This window comes from Myripristis murdjan, chromosome 3 (assembly GCF_902150065.1).
Source record: "Myripristis murdjan chromosome 3, fMyrMur1.1, whole genome shotgun sequence".
Classification (NCBI taxonomy): Eukaryota; Metazoa; Chordata; class Actinopteri; order Holocentriformes; family Holocentridae; genus Myripristis; species Myripristis murdjan.
Window position 1 is genome coordinate 32,254,479 of NC_043982.1, and position 20,171 is coordinate 32,274,649.

At 41.2% G+C, this 20,171-nt stretch overlaps 1 protein-coding gene across 2 annotated transcripts; it reads left to right on the top strand.

Annotated features, from left to right (window-relative positions):
• Positions 1 to 1,069: 1,069 nt before the first annotated feature.
• Positions 1,070 to 19,523, top strand: slc6a5 (solute carrier family 6 member 5). 2 transcript variants are annotated; one of them, XM_030044686.1, is made up of 15 exons: positions 1,070 to 1,571; positions 3,753 to 3,929; positions 4,436 to 4,567; positions 4,708 to 4,881; positions 6,473 to 6,623; positions 7,306 to 7,438; positions 8,870 to 9,004; positions 9,196 to 9,299; positions 10,948 to 11,072; positions 11,229 to 11,341; positions 15,281 to 15,412; positions 15,952 to 16,051; positions 16,971 to 17,071; positions 18,826 to 18,993; positions 19,368 to 19,523. In XM_030044686.1, exons 1-15 carry the CDS (start codon positions 1,070 to 1,072, stop codon positions 19,521 to 19,523), a joined length of 2,403 nt encoding a protein of 800 aa, XP_029900546.1. The 2 variants fall into 2 exon arrangements, with proteins under 2 accessions (XP_029900546.1, XP_029900555.1); XM_030044695.1 differs by having other exon boundaries at positions 1,070 to 1,567; positions 3,782 to 3,929.
• Positions 19,524 to 20,171: the final 648 nt, after the last annotated feature.

Here is a 20,171-nt window from a genome sequence, read left to right on the forward strand (position 1 = left end):
GCACTTGCTGGCGCGGCTAAATCCTGTCCACTTCCAGTCCTCTCTCGTCTTTACAGCTGTTTCGAGCTTCTCAGCGCGTCTCCGCACAAAATGGTAAGTGCTCGACACATTTTCTTCACTTATTTGCAGACCGTATCACTTGTCTTATTTACCTCTTCTAAGCTATTTTAAAGTTATTTTGCCACGTTTATAATACAATCCACTGGGACATATGGAATGTGCGCTGTCCGTGGTGCTGAATTCCAGCTGCAGCTCTACATTAAAACTTTCCTCACTTCATTCACTAACTCGCTGCCATACTAACCTTTTTTCCACTCTCAGCTGATTGTACTTAAAGTTGCAATAGAAAAGATCCGTTTCATTTCCCTTTACTGCATCCCATTCCTTTGAATTTATTCGGTTCATATTAAAGAAAGAAACGATTATAGCAATTGTTTAATCTTTTTTCCACAAATTAACAACATTCGCGTGTGTTTGACATGAAATCAGTCCACTGTATTTTTTGTTTTTCGTTTCCCCCCTCATTTTATCGGTCTTTTTTTAGAATCTTGTTGCTTTTCCTGGTTATTTCTCTCCCCAAATTGCAGGGAGTAATTTGTAATTCCGCCCCGGGTTCGCTCAGTGGTGTAATGCCGGTGATCGTGCATGCCTGCCGGGGAGAGGGGAGCTGCAGAGAGACCGGCAGCTTGTCTATTGCCCATAAAATCAGTGGATGTGTGGGGCTGAATGACAGGGGGGAAATGGGGCGTAAAATTAAAGAATCTTGCAGAAACGGAGAACGGGAGAAGCAACCCCCCAACACATACACACAAACACACACACACACACACACACCAACACACCCGGTAGACTGTGAGCTCAAACTATAGACCAGCATTGCCAGAACATCCTGCAGAAATAGCCGCCAAAACATACAGAACAAAAAGACTGTGCGGCTATGCAGCCTGATTTAAAGGGAACTGGCCATTTGGGGTAGCAGCAGGCTACAACAGATATGAAATGTAGCCGCCTCACAGCTTTATGTTTACCGTCGCTCTGTCGCCTCTTATTTTTCTGATCTGTTACCCCCATGTTGCAGGATTTTTCTGACCAGAGAGACATGGCCAAACAGTCAGCCAGTGCCGTCGCTCCTACCGGTTACATGCCGTCACAGCAGTCCGACGGAGCTGCGGGACTTACAGCAAATAAACCGGACAACGCCTCGTGCCCACCACTCGCCCCTCACGCGCACCCGGCGCCTCAGCCGCCGCCTCCGTGCAACGAAAGCAAAACTTTTTGTCCCACGGAAAATAAACCAGGAGAACCGGAGACCAATAAAGTCTATGGGACGTTTAAAAGCACCGCTCCGGCGGTGCCTGGATCCGTGGCTGCCAATTCGGCCTTCCGGAAGGATTCCGCCGGGTCGGCAACTGCTCAGGGGCGAGCAGGGTCTGTCCAGTACGGCGACCCGCTCCGGGCCACCACAGAGCAAAATAACACATCGAGCAACTGGACGGCTTTGAGTCAGACCACCATCATACTGGGAACAGATGGGAACACGTCTGTTCAGTCCGGCGCCGTGGCGGGGGTAAGTCAGCTTAATGAACCGTTTCCATAACGGAAAGTAGCTGATCGAGGAACAGCTTTGAGAGCGGAGCATGGAGATGCTGTACTGGAATTAGGTTTGATAAGGCTGATACAGTCTCTCACTGATAAGAAAGGTGATTGGAGTAACGTGCTGCCTCCCACCTGGGAACGTGAAACCCCTGGGAGCTTCCAGCGCTCTCCTGAGCTTTGGTAGGCTTGGTCTATAGTGTTGATGCGTGATGTGGTCCAAGGGGAGCCAGAAATTACCTGCTATTACCTTAGCAGCTGTTGTGTCAAAATTGTCTTCTTTGAAAATGCATTTTCCTTTAACGTGTTTTCCCTTCGTTGTTGTTATTGTTGTTGGTGTTGTTTTCGTTGTTGTTGTTGTTGTTGTTTTGCCAGTGCACAAGCTTTGATTTTACGCTTAATAAAGGTAGGTAGACTGTTAGGTAGACTGTAGGCTATAGCCAGACAACTTAGGTAAAATCACGGTATGCTTCGGGCTTGAGATAATCCGATTTTAAACAAGAGTGATCATAATGAGGCAGGCTGTTTTAAATTTTTCAGCATTTCGATGTATGAAAAGCAAATAATTTACAAACAAAAAACTTCGTTTTTTTCCCCTGGCGTCAGATCCGAGCGAAGACGCGTCACCAATGGAAAGGTGTTTGTAAGGGGAAACAAATTTTAGCACAGTAACTGCATCTCTTCTGGGTGGACACTTATAGTTGCAGGCCACGCAGGATGAGCAACTATTACCACCAAGCGAACCGACAGGGGTTCATTTAACACATCTATTGAATGTCCATCCCTAAATATTTGGGAATTGTAGCCTACAGTATAGGATACACGTAGGCTTTCATTCAAATGCTGGGTTCTTCAGTGTAATGGATGTTGTAACTTAGTGGATTTAGGGTAGCCCATATATACAAAGTATATTTTGAATCTCCCTCTCGTGATTAGGCATATCGCTTTACTTGTAGCCTATGAAAAATCACTGCATAAATATGATGATTTACCACCAAAACTTCCAAATCCGCTTATATCAGTATCAGTTAACTTATTTTTTATGTGATCTTAACTTATTATTATGTGATCTACCATCATTATGATCTTTTATTAGACAAAGATCACCTATCAGCCTGAACGGCAGAATGATTCTGACTTTTAATAACTGCCTGTTATTAAAAGTCAGAATCATTATCATCATTACAGTTATTGTAATGAAAAATAAAAACTGCAGGATCAAATTTGCTTTAAACGACAAAATAAGGGCACACCGGGACCGTCCAAAGCCCCGTGGGCCGCTGTAGTATACAGTAGCCTAACGTGTTACATAAGGCTGCGGATTGTGTCCAATTCCCCGTGAGGGTATTCCTCTCCTCCCATCTGGGCGCGCGCCTGCCCGTTGTGTTCCGTAGATAAGACTGTTTCACACATGCGCGCGCCCCGACACACTCACCATGCTGCACAATGAAAAGGAGATCAGACCAGGCCGTTTGAACATGAATACTCTCACTGTCACATTTTAAATATGCCCCAAACATGTGCTGCAGTTGTAACCAGACATGTATTTTTTGTAGTTGCGGAATAAAGTTTAAAACCTTTTACGCTGACGGATTTAACTTATGAAATGCACGGGCCTTAACACTGAGGCTTCGGTGAGGGAGACTCCCAGAGTGCCATTTGCAGCCTAATACAATTTTGTGAAAGCTGCATGTTTGCAGATCGAGTTGTTTTTAATCAGTATTAAACTTACGAATCTTATAACCTCTGTAAACCCATTAATGAGTATGAAATTCACAGAGTACTTTTGGAATTTTAAAAATTGCTGTCATTTAAGTTTGGTTGTTGCATTGCACTAAAATGAGTGGAGTCACTGATGCTCCCTTTGCCCCAAACCCTCAACAGCAGCATCCAACTTTGTGAGGAGAGAGAGAGAGAGAGAGAGAGAGAGAGAGGCGCGGTGCTGCAATTGTAAAAATGTGAAGTTGTGTCCAGACTGGAGATTGTTGTAAAGCACTAGTGGTGGCCTTTCAGGCCCAGTGTTTTTTTTTTTTTTTTTTTTTTTTCGTTCCATCTGTTCCTTTTTAAATAAATGCGACCAAGCAGTGGTTTATTTTGTAAAACGAATAAAGTGGTACCTTTATAGTTCAGCCATGTAGGTATGGCCCAAAGACATTCAGAAATAATGAGCAACACTATCTCTTCTCAGGCTGACGATGATGACGAGGGGGGAGATGAAAACAAGGCCAGGGGAAACTGGTCCAATAAACTGGACTTTATTCTGTCCATGGTTGGCTATGCCGTGGGACTGGGAAATGTGTGGAGGTTTCCATATCTTGCCTTTCAAAATGGTGGAGGTAAGATAAATGTGAAATGTGAATGAACGTATTCCAACACAGACATGAACGAAAATTCAATCACAGCGAGTATTTTAAAAAGACATTTTTTCCGCATTGCATTCAGGCAAACATGGTTCCTGTTATTTCCAGTAACATGTTCCAGTTTTTCATTATTCTTAAAAAAGTGTAAGAATAATAATAACAATAATGCGATATTATTATTATTATTATTATTATTATTATTATTATTATTATTATTATTATTATTATTATTTGTAGTAGTAGTAGTAGTAGTGTTTTTATTGTTGTTGCTGTTGTTGTTATTGAAAGACAGAGGACTGGTGAATGCTTTATTTTCTGGAAAAAAAAAAAAAAAAAAGATAGATCAAACGGACAGACTCCCTATTTCACACACCTAGCCTGAGCCAATCCTGGATTTTTGGTTTAATTTTTATATGGATTCTTAGTTCCACGGTTTGTAGCTCATAAACTGCAATCTCTCCTGGTTTGTAATTTCCTTGCAGGAGCTTTTTTGATCCCCTACCTGACAATGTTGGGCATTGCCGGGATCCCTATCTTTTTGCTGGAGGTTTCTCTGGGCCAGTTTGCCAGCCAGGGTCCCGTATCAGTGTGGAAGGCCATCCCAGCTCTGCAAGGTAGCCTACACTGCGCCATCTAATAATAAACTATATATATAATAAATAAATATAACAAAATAATCGTCAATTCTTATAATCAAGCGCTTCTACTTTGCTTAAGAGTAATTTATATATTTCGTCTCATTTATTTATTTTAGGTTGCGGGATTGCCATGTTGATAATATCTGTCTTGATAGCCATATACTATAATATTATAATGTGCTGGACACTGTACTACCTGTTCGCTTCGTTGAAGGGCTCACTGCCATGGGCTAACTGTAGGAATGAGTGGAACACGGTGGAATGTAAGGACAAAGACATTCTGCTCTTAGGTAAGACACACACACACACACACACACACACACACACACACACACACACACACACACACTAAAAGCACCTCTCTCCACAATGCGCAATGCGTCATGCCTGCCTCAGCTGAGGTGTCTTGCAAACCTGCAGCATAACGAAATAATGAATCCTGACCTGTAATCTGTGCAGTGTTGAGCTCCGCGTGCTTTCACTGCCACCGGTTAACGAAACCAGCAGATTCAGCTCTCTGCCGCATCGGTTATTGTTGTAGCAGTAGTGTTATTTTTGACTATGCAGGCCCATAAACTGCAGTGAAGCCTAATCTGGGAGATCACACCACGAGGTATATACTGTTAATCATTTCGGTGAAAAAAATAATATTTGTAAGGTGATTTTATTTTAGGTTTTCTTCTGGAGCTGCAATGTGCAACTGGAGCAATCTTTTAATTGTCTAATTAGAAATGTAAATCTAGAGGGAAAAGAAACATGTGATGACCATGACAAAATGTCAGGGCAATAAAACCGACGCATTTGACACAGTATTGCATCGAATAAATATTGAAATTCGATTCAGACCAAGCAATATTCCTGTTTTTCAGTTTTGTGAAATCAGCACAAAAAGTGCTTGCTTGACAAATTTACTGTACAGCTGTGCTGCAGTACCGCAGTGAGCCCGAGAGTGACCCCTGCTGCTCGCACTCCGTATTACTGTCAAAACAGTCGTCTCTCTCTCTCTGTCTCTCTCTCTCTCTCTCTCTCTCTCTCTCTGTTTCCCTGCCCCATTTTTAAGGTCGGACAAAGTGTTGGATAATCAAGGGAAAAGAGCATGAATGTCAATTACAAAATAAACCAAAATAAAGCATAAAATATGAGCAAATTGTGATCTAATGATTCAGGAATAATTAACAGGCGAATTCATTATGAACCTAACAATCAGCTACTGTGTATGTATGTTGTTCATTTGGACTATTTATTTATCATTTTGGACAATGTAAACATGCACCTGTTCTTTGTAGAGGAAAATATACAGAATGTCACTCTCAATTTTTTGGGAAGCATTTTGTCTTGAATTTCGGTGTTCAGACTAATGTGTAAGGCAAACATACTGCAGCATATTTAAACATGCAAGAAAATAGAAAAAATAAATAGAGGAAAGCACACTGGAATATTTAAAGGTAAAGGTGACATATTTAGACAAATTACAGATTATTTGTGGCATGGCTGATTTGAGCTCAAGATTTGTATGCACCACTTGCATGGCGCATAAAAAATTAAAGACAAGTTTGCTTAGTTTTTTTTTTTTTTTTTTTTTTTTTTTTTTTTTTGAAAATATAAATCTCATGTTAGTGCAGAGAGGTGGTATGATTATTTCTATACCAGTGTCAATGTGATCAAATGTGAGCAGTTCAGCGTCAGTGCACACTGCAGTAATCAGGCCTTCCCTGTAGCAACATAGTATCAATCTCCTTTTGTTCCCCATTCAGAATTCATGTATTTGCTAGGTCTTACCTAAGCTCTGAAAAGCCAAGAGGACAGTAAGATCTTTCCCACAGTACTCCACAGCTATGCCCTCTCTCCCAGTTGATGTGTGTTGGTTTCTGATTGGAACAGACTCGTGTATCCTGCGGGACAGAAACATCACCTCCATAAAGAACTCCACTTTCTGTCTGTCTGCTAATGCTGTGGGAAACCTGACCAAACTGCTAAATGTTACTGCGGATGGCAACAAGACTTATGTCAGCCCCAGTGAGGAATACTTCAAGTAAGTGGGACTTGATGAAAGATGACTGGTGAAAACCGCCCTACAGAGGCAGCAGAAAAACCGTTCGGTCTGTCACGTCTAAAAGTCTCGAGGTGGATTTAATTTCTTATCAGCCATAGACCTGTAAATGCTGCCATACAGCATGCAGTTCTCTCTCCTCCAAGGACGGGAGGTAGATTTTGATGTCAGAGTTCTCAGTTGCACATTTCATGCAGTTACTGTTGTTTTTACTCTCTAGAGCAGAATAGATGGCTATGTTGAAGGCTCCCAGTTCCATTAATCTCTGCACTTAGATATATCCATAAAAACGGAATCAAATTGAATTCAATTTCTATGGATATACCTTATACTGTCCTGTATCTTAAATTTGATATACTGTACATTATTTCACTGCTGATGGGTTAAAACATCACATCTCCAAAATCTCAGCTTTATAGAAACAAAAATAAGCAGCGTCTAAGATTGACCACAATGCATTGTTCCTCTTACTCAAGGTGTTTTGAAAATGTGTCAGACCAAAAGTTCATAGAACTTTCTGCATAGAGCTGCTTTAAGTTAAAGCATGGAAATCAGTAAAGCTGGACTTGCAAGGTTTTAGCAAAACTCATAATTTGTACATATACAGTGATGGCCTTGTTTACATTTCTCAAGCTATGTGTTGCTCTTAAACACCCTCCCACAGGTACAATGTGTTGCACATCTCTAAAGGGATTGAATACCCTGGAGACATCCGCTGGCCATTGGCAGGCTGTCTCTTCCTGGCCTGGCTCATCGTCTACGCCTCTTTGGCTAAAGGAATCAAGTCATCAGGAAAGGTATTCTCAAACAAATGCTCTGCTCTTTCCACCTTTGGCCAGCAGGAGGATAAAGGGAGTTAGGTCAAATTCAATTGAATTCTTGTAAAATACTGCCCTCTAGAGGATAAAATGATGATATACACAGTGACACCCACAAAGGCACAACAGTAAGGATAGTAGAAAGTTAAAGGCTAATTCTAGTGTTGCTGTTGTTGTTTTTTCTTAAGTTTGTGCTAATGGTCTAGCCTTGCCCACCACCCCACCCCTCTCCATTTTCTCTGCTGGTATCTGCACAGTCAGCATAACTGCAAATATTATGGAGCATCTTCCTCCTGCAGAAGCTGCCAGTGGCGTATTTCATTATGCTGAGCTGAATGTTTTCATATCAGTGCTACATGTTACACTCTGCCTTGTGTCAAACTAATGACACCAACAGGAAGACACTGATTAGAGTTCTCGTAAATAATCCCTCAAAAACATGTTGCTTCTGGAGCTTTATTTTCCATCCATGTACTTTTTTTCAAGGTGTTTTCATAGCCACAACAGTTGCTCATTTCATGCTAGGTTTTCCACCATACAGTATGTAACAACAAATGTAATTGCATACAAGATGCATTGCAGAGTGATTGTCGGAATTGCAAAGTAGATGTAGCAGTAAATGGGTTATAAAAGACCTCTCTTTAACTTAGGTTGGTTTCACAATGAATCCTTTGGTTAAAAAGTGTTTGCCTCAGTTACACAACACATTCACATAGCCAGTTTGCCAAAAACACAGGCCTGTTTTAGTTCTCACTGAGTCTTTACAACCACAAAACAAGAGTGATCATTTAGTTGTGATATGGTGTAAGTCAATCTTAGATAGTATAAATGTGGAAACTCCAAGAAGATAACTTTGTAAATAATGCCTAAATTGGTGCAACAATGTGTCATCAGATTAACTTAAACTAATTTATGGCATTTTCAAATAAGTAAATTTCTGTTTTGCTCTTATTACGGATCTAACAGAATAGTGATTCAAGCCTACAGTATCTACTTAGTGGAAGCTTTTACATTTGATGTTCCAAACACTTTCTGTCTAGTAGGTCTTTCCTAGGAAAATAGAAGACTTACTGGGTAAACTATGGCTGAGCTGTCAAGGAAAATAGCACCACCTAAAGTTCAAATTTCACAACAAAAAATCCAAGGAGAAACTGTTTGATTGACATGTGATCTCTAGGAAATGTAGTGCAAAATCACTGCCCAGCATCAAAGATGGAGACAAAATAAATAAATAAATAAATAAAAGAGGATCTTGTGATAATCAGTTCATGGAAACATAGTCCTGAGTTGTTAAAGAGGTAAATAATATTGTGGATCCTTGTTATCAAGCATTTCTGCACCTCCCTCTCTCTTTTTCTCTCCTTCTTTCCTACCCTGTCTTACCCGCTCACATCTCTTCTCCCCGGTCAGGTGGTTTATTTCACAGCCACATTTCCCTACGTGGTGCTGGTCATCCTGCTGATCAGAGGAGTGACCCTCCCTGGGGCTGGAGATGGCATCCTCTACTTTATCACACCAAAGTGGGAGAAACTTAATGATGCAAAGGTATCTGACCCCTTCCTGGGACTTAAAAGTAGTGGCATTTATAAAAGTGTCAGATCTTTTTTATTTTTTTTTATTTTGATCAATTAGCTAACAGTGTGGAAAGTTATTTTAGTATTGCTTTGTGCCTTTAAAGTCAAAAAGCAAGTCTGTCTACTTCCAGTTCTTACCTCTTATTTTGTTTTCTCTGAAAGGTGTGGAAGGATGCCGCCACCCAAATCTTTTTCTCGCTGTCAGCTGCTTGGGGAGGCCTCATCACCCTCTCCTCTTACAACAAGTTCCACAACAACTGCTACAGGTAAACACACAACAGGTAAACCTATGCCTCTGGAAAACTGAAATAGTTGCCATCAACACATGACAGGGCATCTGCATACCCATGATGCATAAATGTTAGTCATAAACATGGCAACTAGCAATATGTTGTTGTTGTTTTTTTCCTTTTTCTGTGCACACACATACATGACAGTGAAGAGACCAAATTAATGCAACGTGCTTTACTTACACACAGCTGATTTGGAGCCAGTCATTGTGTCTATTTGTAGAAATGTATTTCTGTTGTCAACAAACTGTGCTTTTGCATTAGTCTTACATTATACAATTTGAGGAGCACTTGATGGTTGGAGATGTTCTGTTAAAATGATTTTGCTCTGTTTTACTGTTTTTTAAAATTGATATATGTACAGTACATATCTGAACTATTCGTCTGATATCTTTACATACCTTAAGGATGCACATAATTATTTTTAATGACAGTTTCCTACCTTGGCTTGCAGGGTGTGTATAGCATATAGACTAGATTTTTATTTCATGGTAACAGCAAACTGCGATTAGAAAAACTATAATTGGGAAAGGCTGTCACTTTAATGTGGTTAAATAATGAATTATGACATTGATGTTGACATGTTAGTGTCATCAATGGAGTTTTGGCAAGTCATTGTCAGATGATCAAATGTAATTCTATATCTATGCAGAAATATTCTCTGAACTGCTGAAATGTTCCTGAAAAACCTCAACTCATATACACTGTGTAGAGTAATATCTGCAGTCAAGGCTCTTTGTCTACAAATCAAGATATTTTAATCAAGTAGGTCAGTTAGAAAAGAAAATGCATTTTTATTATCACACACACAGTTACAAAGTCCAAAACACATGCAACGTTGCACAAACATAAACATACCTCTTGAACATACTGTATATTAAATGTAATGTTTATCAAATGCATGACCACTGTTTCAAGGGCTAGTGACACAAAAATATAACTTTCTTTAAAATGCTGCCCAGACAAGTTTTATAAGGACATAAAATGGTGGAGGTGAATATATTTCCATCTGAACAGGAGAAAGCTAATTTTTAAAGTAATTAATCACTAAATTTAAACATTGATACCTTAAAAAAAAATTAACTACTTACATTAGAAAGTTATGTTTCTTTAAAATGCAATACAAGACTGATGCTTTTTTTTTTTTTTTAAGGAGTAACTAAACCCCTCACCAAATTCTGTGAGAAGCCTGACTGACTCTTTAAAATACTAAAATAACCTCTCTCTTATAATTTTGCACTAAATGAAACAATAGGAAAGAGAAAGAAAATGAACAACATGATCTTACAAAGTACTTTATAGCAGATTACAAAACTTGGAAAACTAAGTGAGCACAGAAAAAAAATCTGAGAAGAACTCTCTAACACGAAATGCCTATTTTTTAAATTCCTCCTTTGGGCAGATAAACCATCTATTTTTATTTCTGCCACTAGAGAGCGCTGTTTCATCATACATCTACCCATACGCCATAGAATGACTTTTCCCTGTATACCACATGATGGAGAATGAGCACCATTTGTGATAGACTTGTGGCATGTTTGTGGCATTTATTGCTACACTGTCACAGCGACTACAGGGGATGTAATTTTGTTTAACTTTCATCTCTGTTTTTGTTCTCCTGCAGAGACACCATTATAGTGACGTGTACAAACAGTGCCACCAGTATATTTGCCGGGTTTGTCATCTTCTCTGTCATTGGTTTCATGGCACATGAGTTGAAGGTGCCAATAGAAAAGGTGGCAGATGAGGGTAAGTTTCCAAACCCACACTGACAGGCCACACAGGCCTCTGCAGCCTCACTGCTACCTGAGACAGAAACCAAACTGCGCAAGATCCACATGTGCATGCTCATTTGAGTGTATGTATGTGTGTGTGTGTGTGTGTGTGTGTCTCTGTGTGTGTCAGGTCCAGGCATAGCGTTTGTGGTCTATCCAGAGGCTCTGACCAGACTTCCCCTGTCTCCCTTCTGGGCTATCATCTTCTTCCTCATGCTGCTGACTCTTGGCCTGGATACCATGGTAACCACCTCTCACTGTGTTTTTGTGTGTGTGTTTGTGTACGCACATGTATGTGTGTTCTTGTATTTCTATACACTGTACACTGCTCATGTGAGTAAGTTGTTTTTGTTTGGTTTGCGAGCCTCATTGACGAGACATGCAACATTTTGTAAATTTATCAAAAACGTATGTAAAAAAAAAGTATGCAAAAAAGGATTTCTGTCCGTTGTGGAAAACATTGTAGTTAGAGGAAAACAGAACATTTTTAAACATCAGTGTTTGGTTTATGGAGCATTCAGTCTTTGTAAAATTACATTACTGTCATGTCAAATTTGGCTCAATAAGTATGTGCATTCTCAGATTTTTATCTTCAAAACTAACTTTTTGACTCTAGCTTGAAATCTGCCTTAAAACGGATGGACACTGTTTACCATGCATAGCAGTGGTCTCCTTAGTCACCCTCTTGCTACTTTACCTACTTACTTATTTATACTAATACCTACTTAGGCTTACTTTACTTTACTTATACTCACTTATGCTTACTTACTTGAGCTTACTTAATTACTTACTCACTGGCAGGCCCTGCCGTTCATAACAGCGTGCAGTCCTAGTTTGTGTTGTGGTGCTGAAGCTGAAAATCCAAACAGAATATTTATTTTTTTTAATGTGACAGTCTCAAAGTTTTGCAACATCAAGGACTTTATGGCAGTAATTAGAGTCTCTTACTTTTGTTTATGCAAAGGACGCACTCACATTCATGGCATTACACAGCTATGCATAAACGCTGAACACATTAGCCCAACTGTCTTTATAATTATGCGCAGCACACTACCTCCTGTGACTGATTTGATCCAAACGATTGTGTTTTGTGCTTTGTAGGTGCTAAGATTGACATCAGCGTTACCAGAAGTTGTCATGACTCATCAGAGAAGCTCAAATCTCTCTTGTTTTGAGAAAAAATTTGTGTTTGAATTGATTGAACATTTCATTGTCATTTTGGGTTATAAGCAAACAGACACTGTTACTGCTGTGACAACGCATGAGTTCGACTGGCAAACAGTTTTAGCAGTGCAGCAGGAGAGAGAAAAGATGCATCAAAGCCTGTTGAAATGAAGGAATTATTAAACTGGACTGGGCTGAGAGTGTTGCTTATTTTTTCCTCAGGCCCTTTTGAAAGTTAAACGTCCTCAGCTGTCAGTTTACATTTAAATCATGACCAAAGTTTAAATTGGAGTTTAACGTTTTGGAGCGACATGCAGCAGAAGTTAATGATATGCTGTTCAATCCGGTTTAAAAGTTTATCCTTGTTGGTGCAAGCCACACTTAGACTTTTAATTTACTGCAGCGATTCATTCTTGCTGTAACTTCACTGAGCAAACACTTTAGTCTCCAGGATGTTTTAAAACCAGAGTACCTCCGAAGACACTCCAGGTACTATCCTAGGCAAACTATTTCGGATAAAAAGCAAATTCTTTCAAGTGCATTGTGATGCCCCTGAGCCAAGCAGAGAGACAGGGGGCACAGGAGTGCATTAAGACACAAGTCAACAGTAATAGTAAATGATGATGTTTCTTTGCCTTGGCCTGAGCATGAGGCTAGTGGCTTTGTTGTAGCGAGCAGCTTGGCGGTAATAGACTTGGGATGTTGACAAGAAATTAGTTTTGTGGGCTCAGGAGGAAGGAGGGGAGCAGAGAAGTGGCAGATAGCTTGATGCCAAAGGGTTTCTAGAGCACACACACACACACACACACACACACACACACACACACTGTACTGTACTTCCCTTGCTCTGCCAGTTTGTCTATTCATCCACAGCTGTCCTCTGGGTCCTGAGGCTCTCTTGCTATTACTTTGCCTTTGTTAATCTGTAGGCAGGACCCACCTGTCAGGTTTCAGTCGCTCTCTCTTTTCTCAGTGCAGTGTTTCCACCATGATTTGAATAGCTCTCTAATGTCTGTAATGACAAACCCCTGGCACGTCCCAACATCCCATTTTACTGAGTTTTTGTGATTTTGTTTTCAAAAACACTGTAACCCAGGAAGGAATAATGTTCTTCACAAAGATTTGCAAATCTTCTAACCTGAAGTTCAGCTTCCAGCCCTTCCAGTGACCTCATGACCTCACTTATTTTCAAAACTCTTCGAGAAACAGTTCCCCTGTGTCCAAAAGGCATACCACATCCAAATACTAAACGATACTCATTTCCACAGTATAATGCTTTGGCAAGAGCATGACATCCGACAAACATATTCAATATACTACATCATATTTTAGTAACTGGAAATATACTGGAAATGATGTGATATGTCTGCTGACAGCGCCATCAGGTGGTGGCGGCAGCACATGAAACACACCATATGCTGGCGGTGTCAAGACATCTTCTGCCACCTGTCAACTTCAAATTTAAAAGACAGTTAACAAACGCATACAAAAACAAAAAACAAAAAACAAAAAACATGTGTCTCAACAGATTTTGTGGTTTATTTGGGGTTTTCATTGATGTCTCACTTTGCCGCTTGCTTGCTGAGCAGTTCCTCCTTTCCACAATGCAGTGCATTGTGGGAAAACAGTATGCAGTAACTGGACACTTGGAATGCTGAGCCAGTGGAAAATGTTTGTTGACAGTCTTGAGTAAACTGCATTTTCATACTTTCACAGAGTGAACGCACTACATACTGAAGTTGTGGTTAGAGTGAGTAAGTGGTCTTCCATGTGCAGCAACTAATTAATCAGGTACCCGGATTGGTTGTGCCAGCTGTTTGTGATTAGCTGTTGATTAGTAGTTACTCCCATTTCACCAGATTAACCAATGATCTACTTGCAAGGTGTGTTTGAAATCACTAAAAGGTGGTGTGATTTGGCCATGATCTCACTATAAATAGGCACAGTGAGATTCCTTTGCGTGTCCAAACAAAATAGGCCCCGCTCATAATGTGGGCATAACTGTTACTTACATAAATTCAATAAACTGAAATGTTATGTATGCACAGTGTTGTTATTATGCCACGAAAACCCATCCCTTTAATACACAGAGGACAGCATTGCACCAAAATGTTTTCTAACTAGGCCGTTCAAGCACAACGGGCTTACTTAATCAAAGCTGCACCTAGAGAGCCAGTGTTAAAAATAGTTTTTTAAAAAGTTGCACAGAATGACAGTCCATAAACACACCACCACACTGCTGAGGTCATACATCTTCAACACAAGTGTAGCTCAAACTAAGAGGCCTCACGTACTTTTATTGGTTGCAGAAAAATACATCCAACCCAATTAACCTTAGTCTTTCCAGAAATGCTGACGGAAATAGCCCGTGAGTAAACCATCTCACTTGCTTTTCGTCTCTAAGGAAAAGTTCTGAAAAAGGCTGAGGTCATGAACTTGGAACAGTGTTCACTGTATGAATTTGAAGACTATGCTCTCACAGACAGAACAGCACTCAATCCTGACTGGCCCACACCAGCAGCTTCTCTGTAGCAAACAAGATAATCCTGCTGAGTCAGGGCTTTCTGATTGAGATGCTGCAAACTGGCCTGACTGGAAGGATTTCGGTAGCTGTCTAATGAGGAGAGCTGATTAGCATCAAGTTTCCTAGAGTTAGTTACATTAAGCTCTAAGTGTATATTGTATGTAGATAAATCTTGTATTGTGAAGCATCCTGTGAATTTTAGAGCTAATGGAATGGTGTAGGATGTAGTTATTATTTTTTTTAGCATGTAGTGTTTGTCTTCTCTTATTTGGCTAAACTACTGCTCTGTTGTGGAATGAGTGTCGTACATGTTTATATCTGTGTTTATGTGAATATTGTGCTGTTCATGACCAAAGTGATACTGAGGGAACAGTGGAAGTGCTTTAACAATCCTTCACCCCCTGTTTCCTTTCTCTCTTTCCTGACTTCCTTCACTTTGTCTCTGACTTGACATCTATCCACTGTCTCACCAATCCCTCCCAACCCAATCCCAGTTTGCCACCATTGAGACCATTGTAACCTCGGTGTCAGACGAATTCCCCAAGTACCTGAGGAAACACAAGCCACTCTTCACCCTGGTCTGCTGTGCCGCCTTCTTCATCCTGGGATTTCCCATGATCACAGAGGTACACTATACACACAAAAGCACACTTTTACCTCTATACAAACATACAAAGCTCATGTCTCCAGACAGAGGTCTTACATTTACCCCCTCATTTATTCATATCTGATGGCATGCCTCAGACTCGAAACAGGGAGCAGGGACGCGTTAGCATTCTCCCCGACTCGCCCTCCGACTCCTCTTTGAATAAGCCGACAGATCTGTGCATGTAAAGTGAAAGCTTGGCCTTCAGAGGACAGGCTCGCTGAATGGAACAAGAGAGGCTGGAGTGCTATTAAAATCCCTCTAGACAGCTCAGAGGGAAAAATCCAGCCTTAAGAAGGATTCAAATATGTCATGTCTTATGATCAGGTACAATTCAGTGTGAAAGCTATGACCATAGATAAGTCTGTCTCAGAGCTACAAAACAAGTGAGGCAAGACTTCAATCGGAGATGTTATCGAAGACAAAGCCAAGAGGTCCTCTGAGGACAAAGAATTGTCTTTGTAATATGTGTGTGTGTGTGTGTGTGTGTGTGTGTGTGTGTGTGTGTGTGTGTGACAGAGTGGAATGTATATGCTGCAGCTGGTAGATACATTTGCCGCCTCCTACTCACTGGTGATCATCGCCATCTTCGAACTAGTGGGAATTTCCTACCTCTATGGTGAGTATAGCTGTTACTGTATAATGAAATGTCCTTTGATCCCAAATGTTTATTTGATTCAGCCTATAATCTATAGTTAGACCAATATCTGCCATTGAATAGTTAGTATGGGTTCATCGTTTCTAAAGAGCTGCTAAACCTCAAAGAATTTCATCAGTCGGGGGTCAGAGGAGGCCTTCAGTGTCCCATGATGGTCTAATGCTGTTTCAGATGCTTTCCCACCCTGACAAGATTAACATTATATGGGAAACACTGAATAATTGTAAATTTCCACAAAAAAAATGGTCACACTGTTTAAAAAATCCACTCGCAGTAATTGCAGTATTCACAATAATATCAGTACCAGCCTTCAGAATCCCATTCTGGTTAAACCTTACTCTCAGCACAACTGAGCTGAAGAGCCATAGCCTATGTGTGATGGGAGGCAAACGTTAAAAGGTTCTACCTACAATATTCACAGTTCTCTTTCCCTGGCTTATTCACATGTTTATCCACGTCCTGACCACCAGGTGTCTCTGTTGCCATGTCAGTCACAAAACCTCAGAGAGCACAGGTGTGCCGTGTGGCCGCTACCAAGGAGCAAAGCAAACGGCTCTCCTCCAATTTGTCAAAGCATCAGTACAGGTGACATATTGAAATGATTGTGTGACTCTGGATTCATGTCACTCAGTGTTATCCGTCCGTAAAGGCAGAGCCACCTGCTACCTCACTTTTCTGGAAGGTTTTCAGGGACAGAAACTGATGCTCTCTTTCTTTCTCTCGCTCTCTCTCTTGCACACACAGACACACATAAAGGATGGTCTGCGCTTGCTGCTCCCCTTTGTATGGGACCTTAATAAACTTGGGTCACTCTGTGCGTCTGTTCTCTTCTACTTTCTCCCATTCCTCTTACCTACTTTTATTTTCTGTAATTTGGCAGGTCTGCAGAGGTTTTGCGAGGACATTGAAATGATGATTGGTTTCCAGCCAAACCGCTTCTGGAGAATCTGCTGGGCCTTTGTGACTCCAACTATTCTGACAGTATGTTTGTTTTTGTCTGTCACTCATTCACACACACGCGTACACACACACACACACACACACACACACACACACGCACGCACGCACGCACGCACGCACGCACACACGCACACACACACACACACACACACACACACACACACACAGCTTAAATGTTTCCATTTTCACTGGCGCCTTTCAAGTTCATTGATTTGCCATTGGAGAGGAACAGGGTGAAAATTACTCCTGTTACACTGAAATCGAAAATTATTTCTTCCTTCCATTTTGTGTCAAGTTGTGTGTGTATTTCAACACAGCAGCTGCCATGTAGCTTGTCTGACGTCAGTGAACACACTTCCAGAAGCTAGGCTGGGCATGTTCCAGTGCATCATCGCCATGGCTATCGGCTGAGCTGCACAACTATGGGTGACATAGGACAGGATTAATGGCAGTAATTATAATGGCAGCTACTGTAGCACAAAACAGAGGTGATGATGACAAACTAAGCTGCAGTCGCTCACTTTGCGTCAGAGTTCTTCTCCCCTGCTGCTGGAGACCATGAAAATTTGATTTCCCTCATTGAACCCACGGCTTATCTATTTGTCTTTTTTCCTGCTGCTTTCTTTTTGCTTTACTCTTTTTAAACTCTTCCCAACAAAAAGCTTTATGTTATATAAATGCTGATATGACAGCTTCCACAAATGTTGAACATCTGTGCAAATGAAGCGCCAAAATGGAAGCTGACAAAAACACATATCACACATGGCTACTACCTGCTTTGCTTTGTGAAAAAATGTAAATATCTCTCTAACATCAGTTCCAGACTATTTCTAAAGCTGCTGTAGTCAGAATTTTTACTGTACCATAACATCATATGCTAAAATTTTATACTTGTTTGGGTTAAAGTTGAAGTTGGCCACTTCCTCCACATAACTGTTCATCTAGTTCTTGTTGGGTTATTCAACACATACTGTACTTCCACAAGTCCCACCTGTGAAGCTGATCAGTACAATCACCATCCTGATCAGGTCTTTGATGCAAATAAACAGCACAGAAGTATAACATATTCGCCAGTATTTTTTTGTACTAAAACTGTTCAAACTAATGCTGGGTTTTTATCATTCTAAGAAAAAGTTTGGATACCTAAAAAAAGTGAAGAAATAGCCTGTCCATTCCGAGTCAAGCCCTCTACTATCTGTGTTTCACAGGTTGGGCAAGCCTCCTCCATTCACTCCACCATATAACAGGCAGAAACTACACAGTAGATACAAGTTAACAGTGTTCAATAAAAACTCACCATGGATTCCCATTTGATCAGCAGTTGATTGCCATACAACAGCTCCACAGGCATCGTAAATACCGGTTCTGGTTACCAGCTAATCTGATTGGTCAGTGAGTTTTCTTTTGGTCTCAAAAAAAAAAAAAAAAAAAAAACAAAAACAAGACAGATCTTGGCAGTGTGATTTTCAGACTCGGTGTGAAGGAGTTCTTAGACATGCATTATTTCACTTTAACAAGAGTCATGCACTTTTTGCAGAAAATTGTGCAGAAACCTCAGACTTGCTGTGAGTAGACCTTTTGTAGGCACTGAGAGGCTCCACTGGAACAATTTGGTTTTAAGTACCTTGCTCAAGGACACTTCAGTGATAGTTGCTCAGGGAAAGGAGAGTGTCTGGTGAAGGAACTTGAACCCCAGTACCTCTTACAATATGACCTCCGCCACCCCTCTCTCCATCCGTCCCTCCCTCCATTACCTCCTCCTCTTGTCCACACAGGGCATTCTGGGATTGAGTCTGTACCAGTGGAAAGTGATGACGTACGAGGACTACACCTATCCCACCTGGTCTATGGTGCTGGGCTGGCTCATGGTAATCTGCTCTGTCATCTGGATCCCCATCATGTTCGTCATTAAGATGCACCTGGCCCCTGGCACCTTAATTGAGGTAAACACATACATACACACAAAACCGTGACCAGCCTTTGTGACAGTGTGTTTGCTTTGGTTCATCTTGCACACACATGCACACACACAGAAATCAATAGTCTTATCCTTCTCTCATTAGGAGGGAGAGGCAGGCGACTGGCGGAGTATTAATTATGGCATTATGTTGGGAGTCCAGCGGGCCCTTTTTAATGGATGATGATGATGATGATGGCCCTAACATCTCTATTCCCTCAGTAGCTCTGAGAGTTGCAATGGCCTAATCTACTAATCAGTCTCTAATTTTACATTTGACACGTTTTTTTTTTCTTGTTCGACTGTAATGAATCCAGCTTTCCCGTGTAAAAGTGTTGTGTCTTGCCTGTCTCTCCACAGCGCCTGAAGCTGGTTTGTTCCCCTCAGCCAGACTGGGGTCCCTTCCTGATGAAGCATCGTGGAGAACGCTACAGGAACATGATCGACCCCCTTGGAACCAACTCCCTGGGTCTCAAACTGCCCCCAAAAGACTTCCAACTTGGCTCCTACCAGTAACAGCCCCTTCCCCGCTACACACACACACACACACACACACACACACACACACACACACACACGGACACACACACACACCCCACCACCACCACTCACTCCAATAGCACCAAACCCATGAATCCCGCTAACATCACTACTGCTGTGGCACTGGGGAGATTGAGGTGCCCAGCTCATAATTATGGCCTCTTCTTCCTCATCCTCCTCTTCTCTTCCCTCAGTCTTCTGCTCTCCACTCCGCCCTGTTGCTTCCTCTCTTACTCCCTGATACATGGATGAGAGGACAAGCTCTCTCCTCTTCCTACAGTTCTTGTTCAGCACTTCCACTGTTCCTCCAGAGAGGAGTTGCAGCCTAGATGGAGTCTTCTCCTCTGATGTTGCTTTGTACTTGGTTAACAGGCTGTCATAGCCTTACAAACACAGCCACTGATTACTCCAGAACCCCTTCCCAGGGATCTTTATTCCAAGAAAAAAAAATGTGTATGTGTCATAAAATGACACAGCTCAGACTGCACTTGCAATATTAGACTCACCATAGCTGCTCCCTATGGAGTTCTGTGTGTAAGTGTGTGTGTTTGTGTATATGTGTGTGTGAGTGAGTGTGTGTGTGTGTGTGTCTGTGTGCCATTGTTGCACTAGTGTTTCTGTGTA

Excerpts from the sequence above, each read along its gene's own strand:
- slc6a5 (XM_030044686.1), top strand. The coding sequence starts at position 1,070 with ATGTTGCAGGATTTTTCTGACCAGAGAGACATGGCCAAACAGTCAGCC. Across the intron at positions 7,439-8,869 it reads GAATCAAGTCATCAGGAAAG|GTGGTTTATTTCACAGCCAC; the intron begins GTATTCTCAAAC and ends CTCCCCGGTCAG. Across the intron at positions 16,052-16,970 it reads GGGAATTTCCTACCTCTATG|GTCTGCAGAGGTTTTGCGAG; the intron begins GTGAGTATAGCT and ends GTAATTTGGCAG.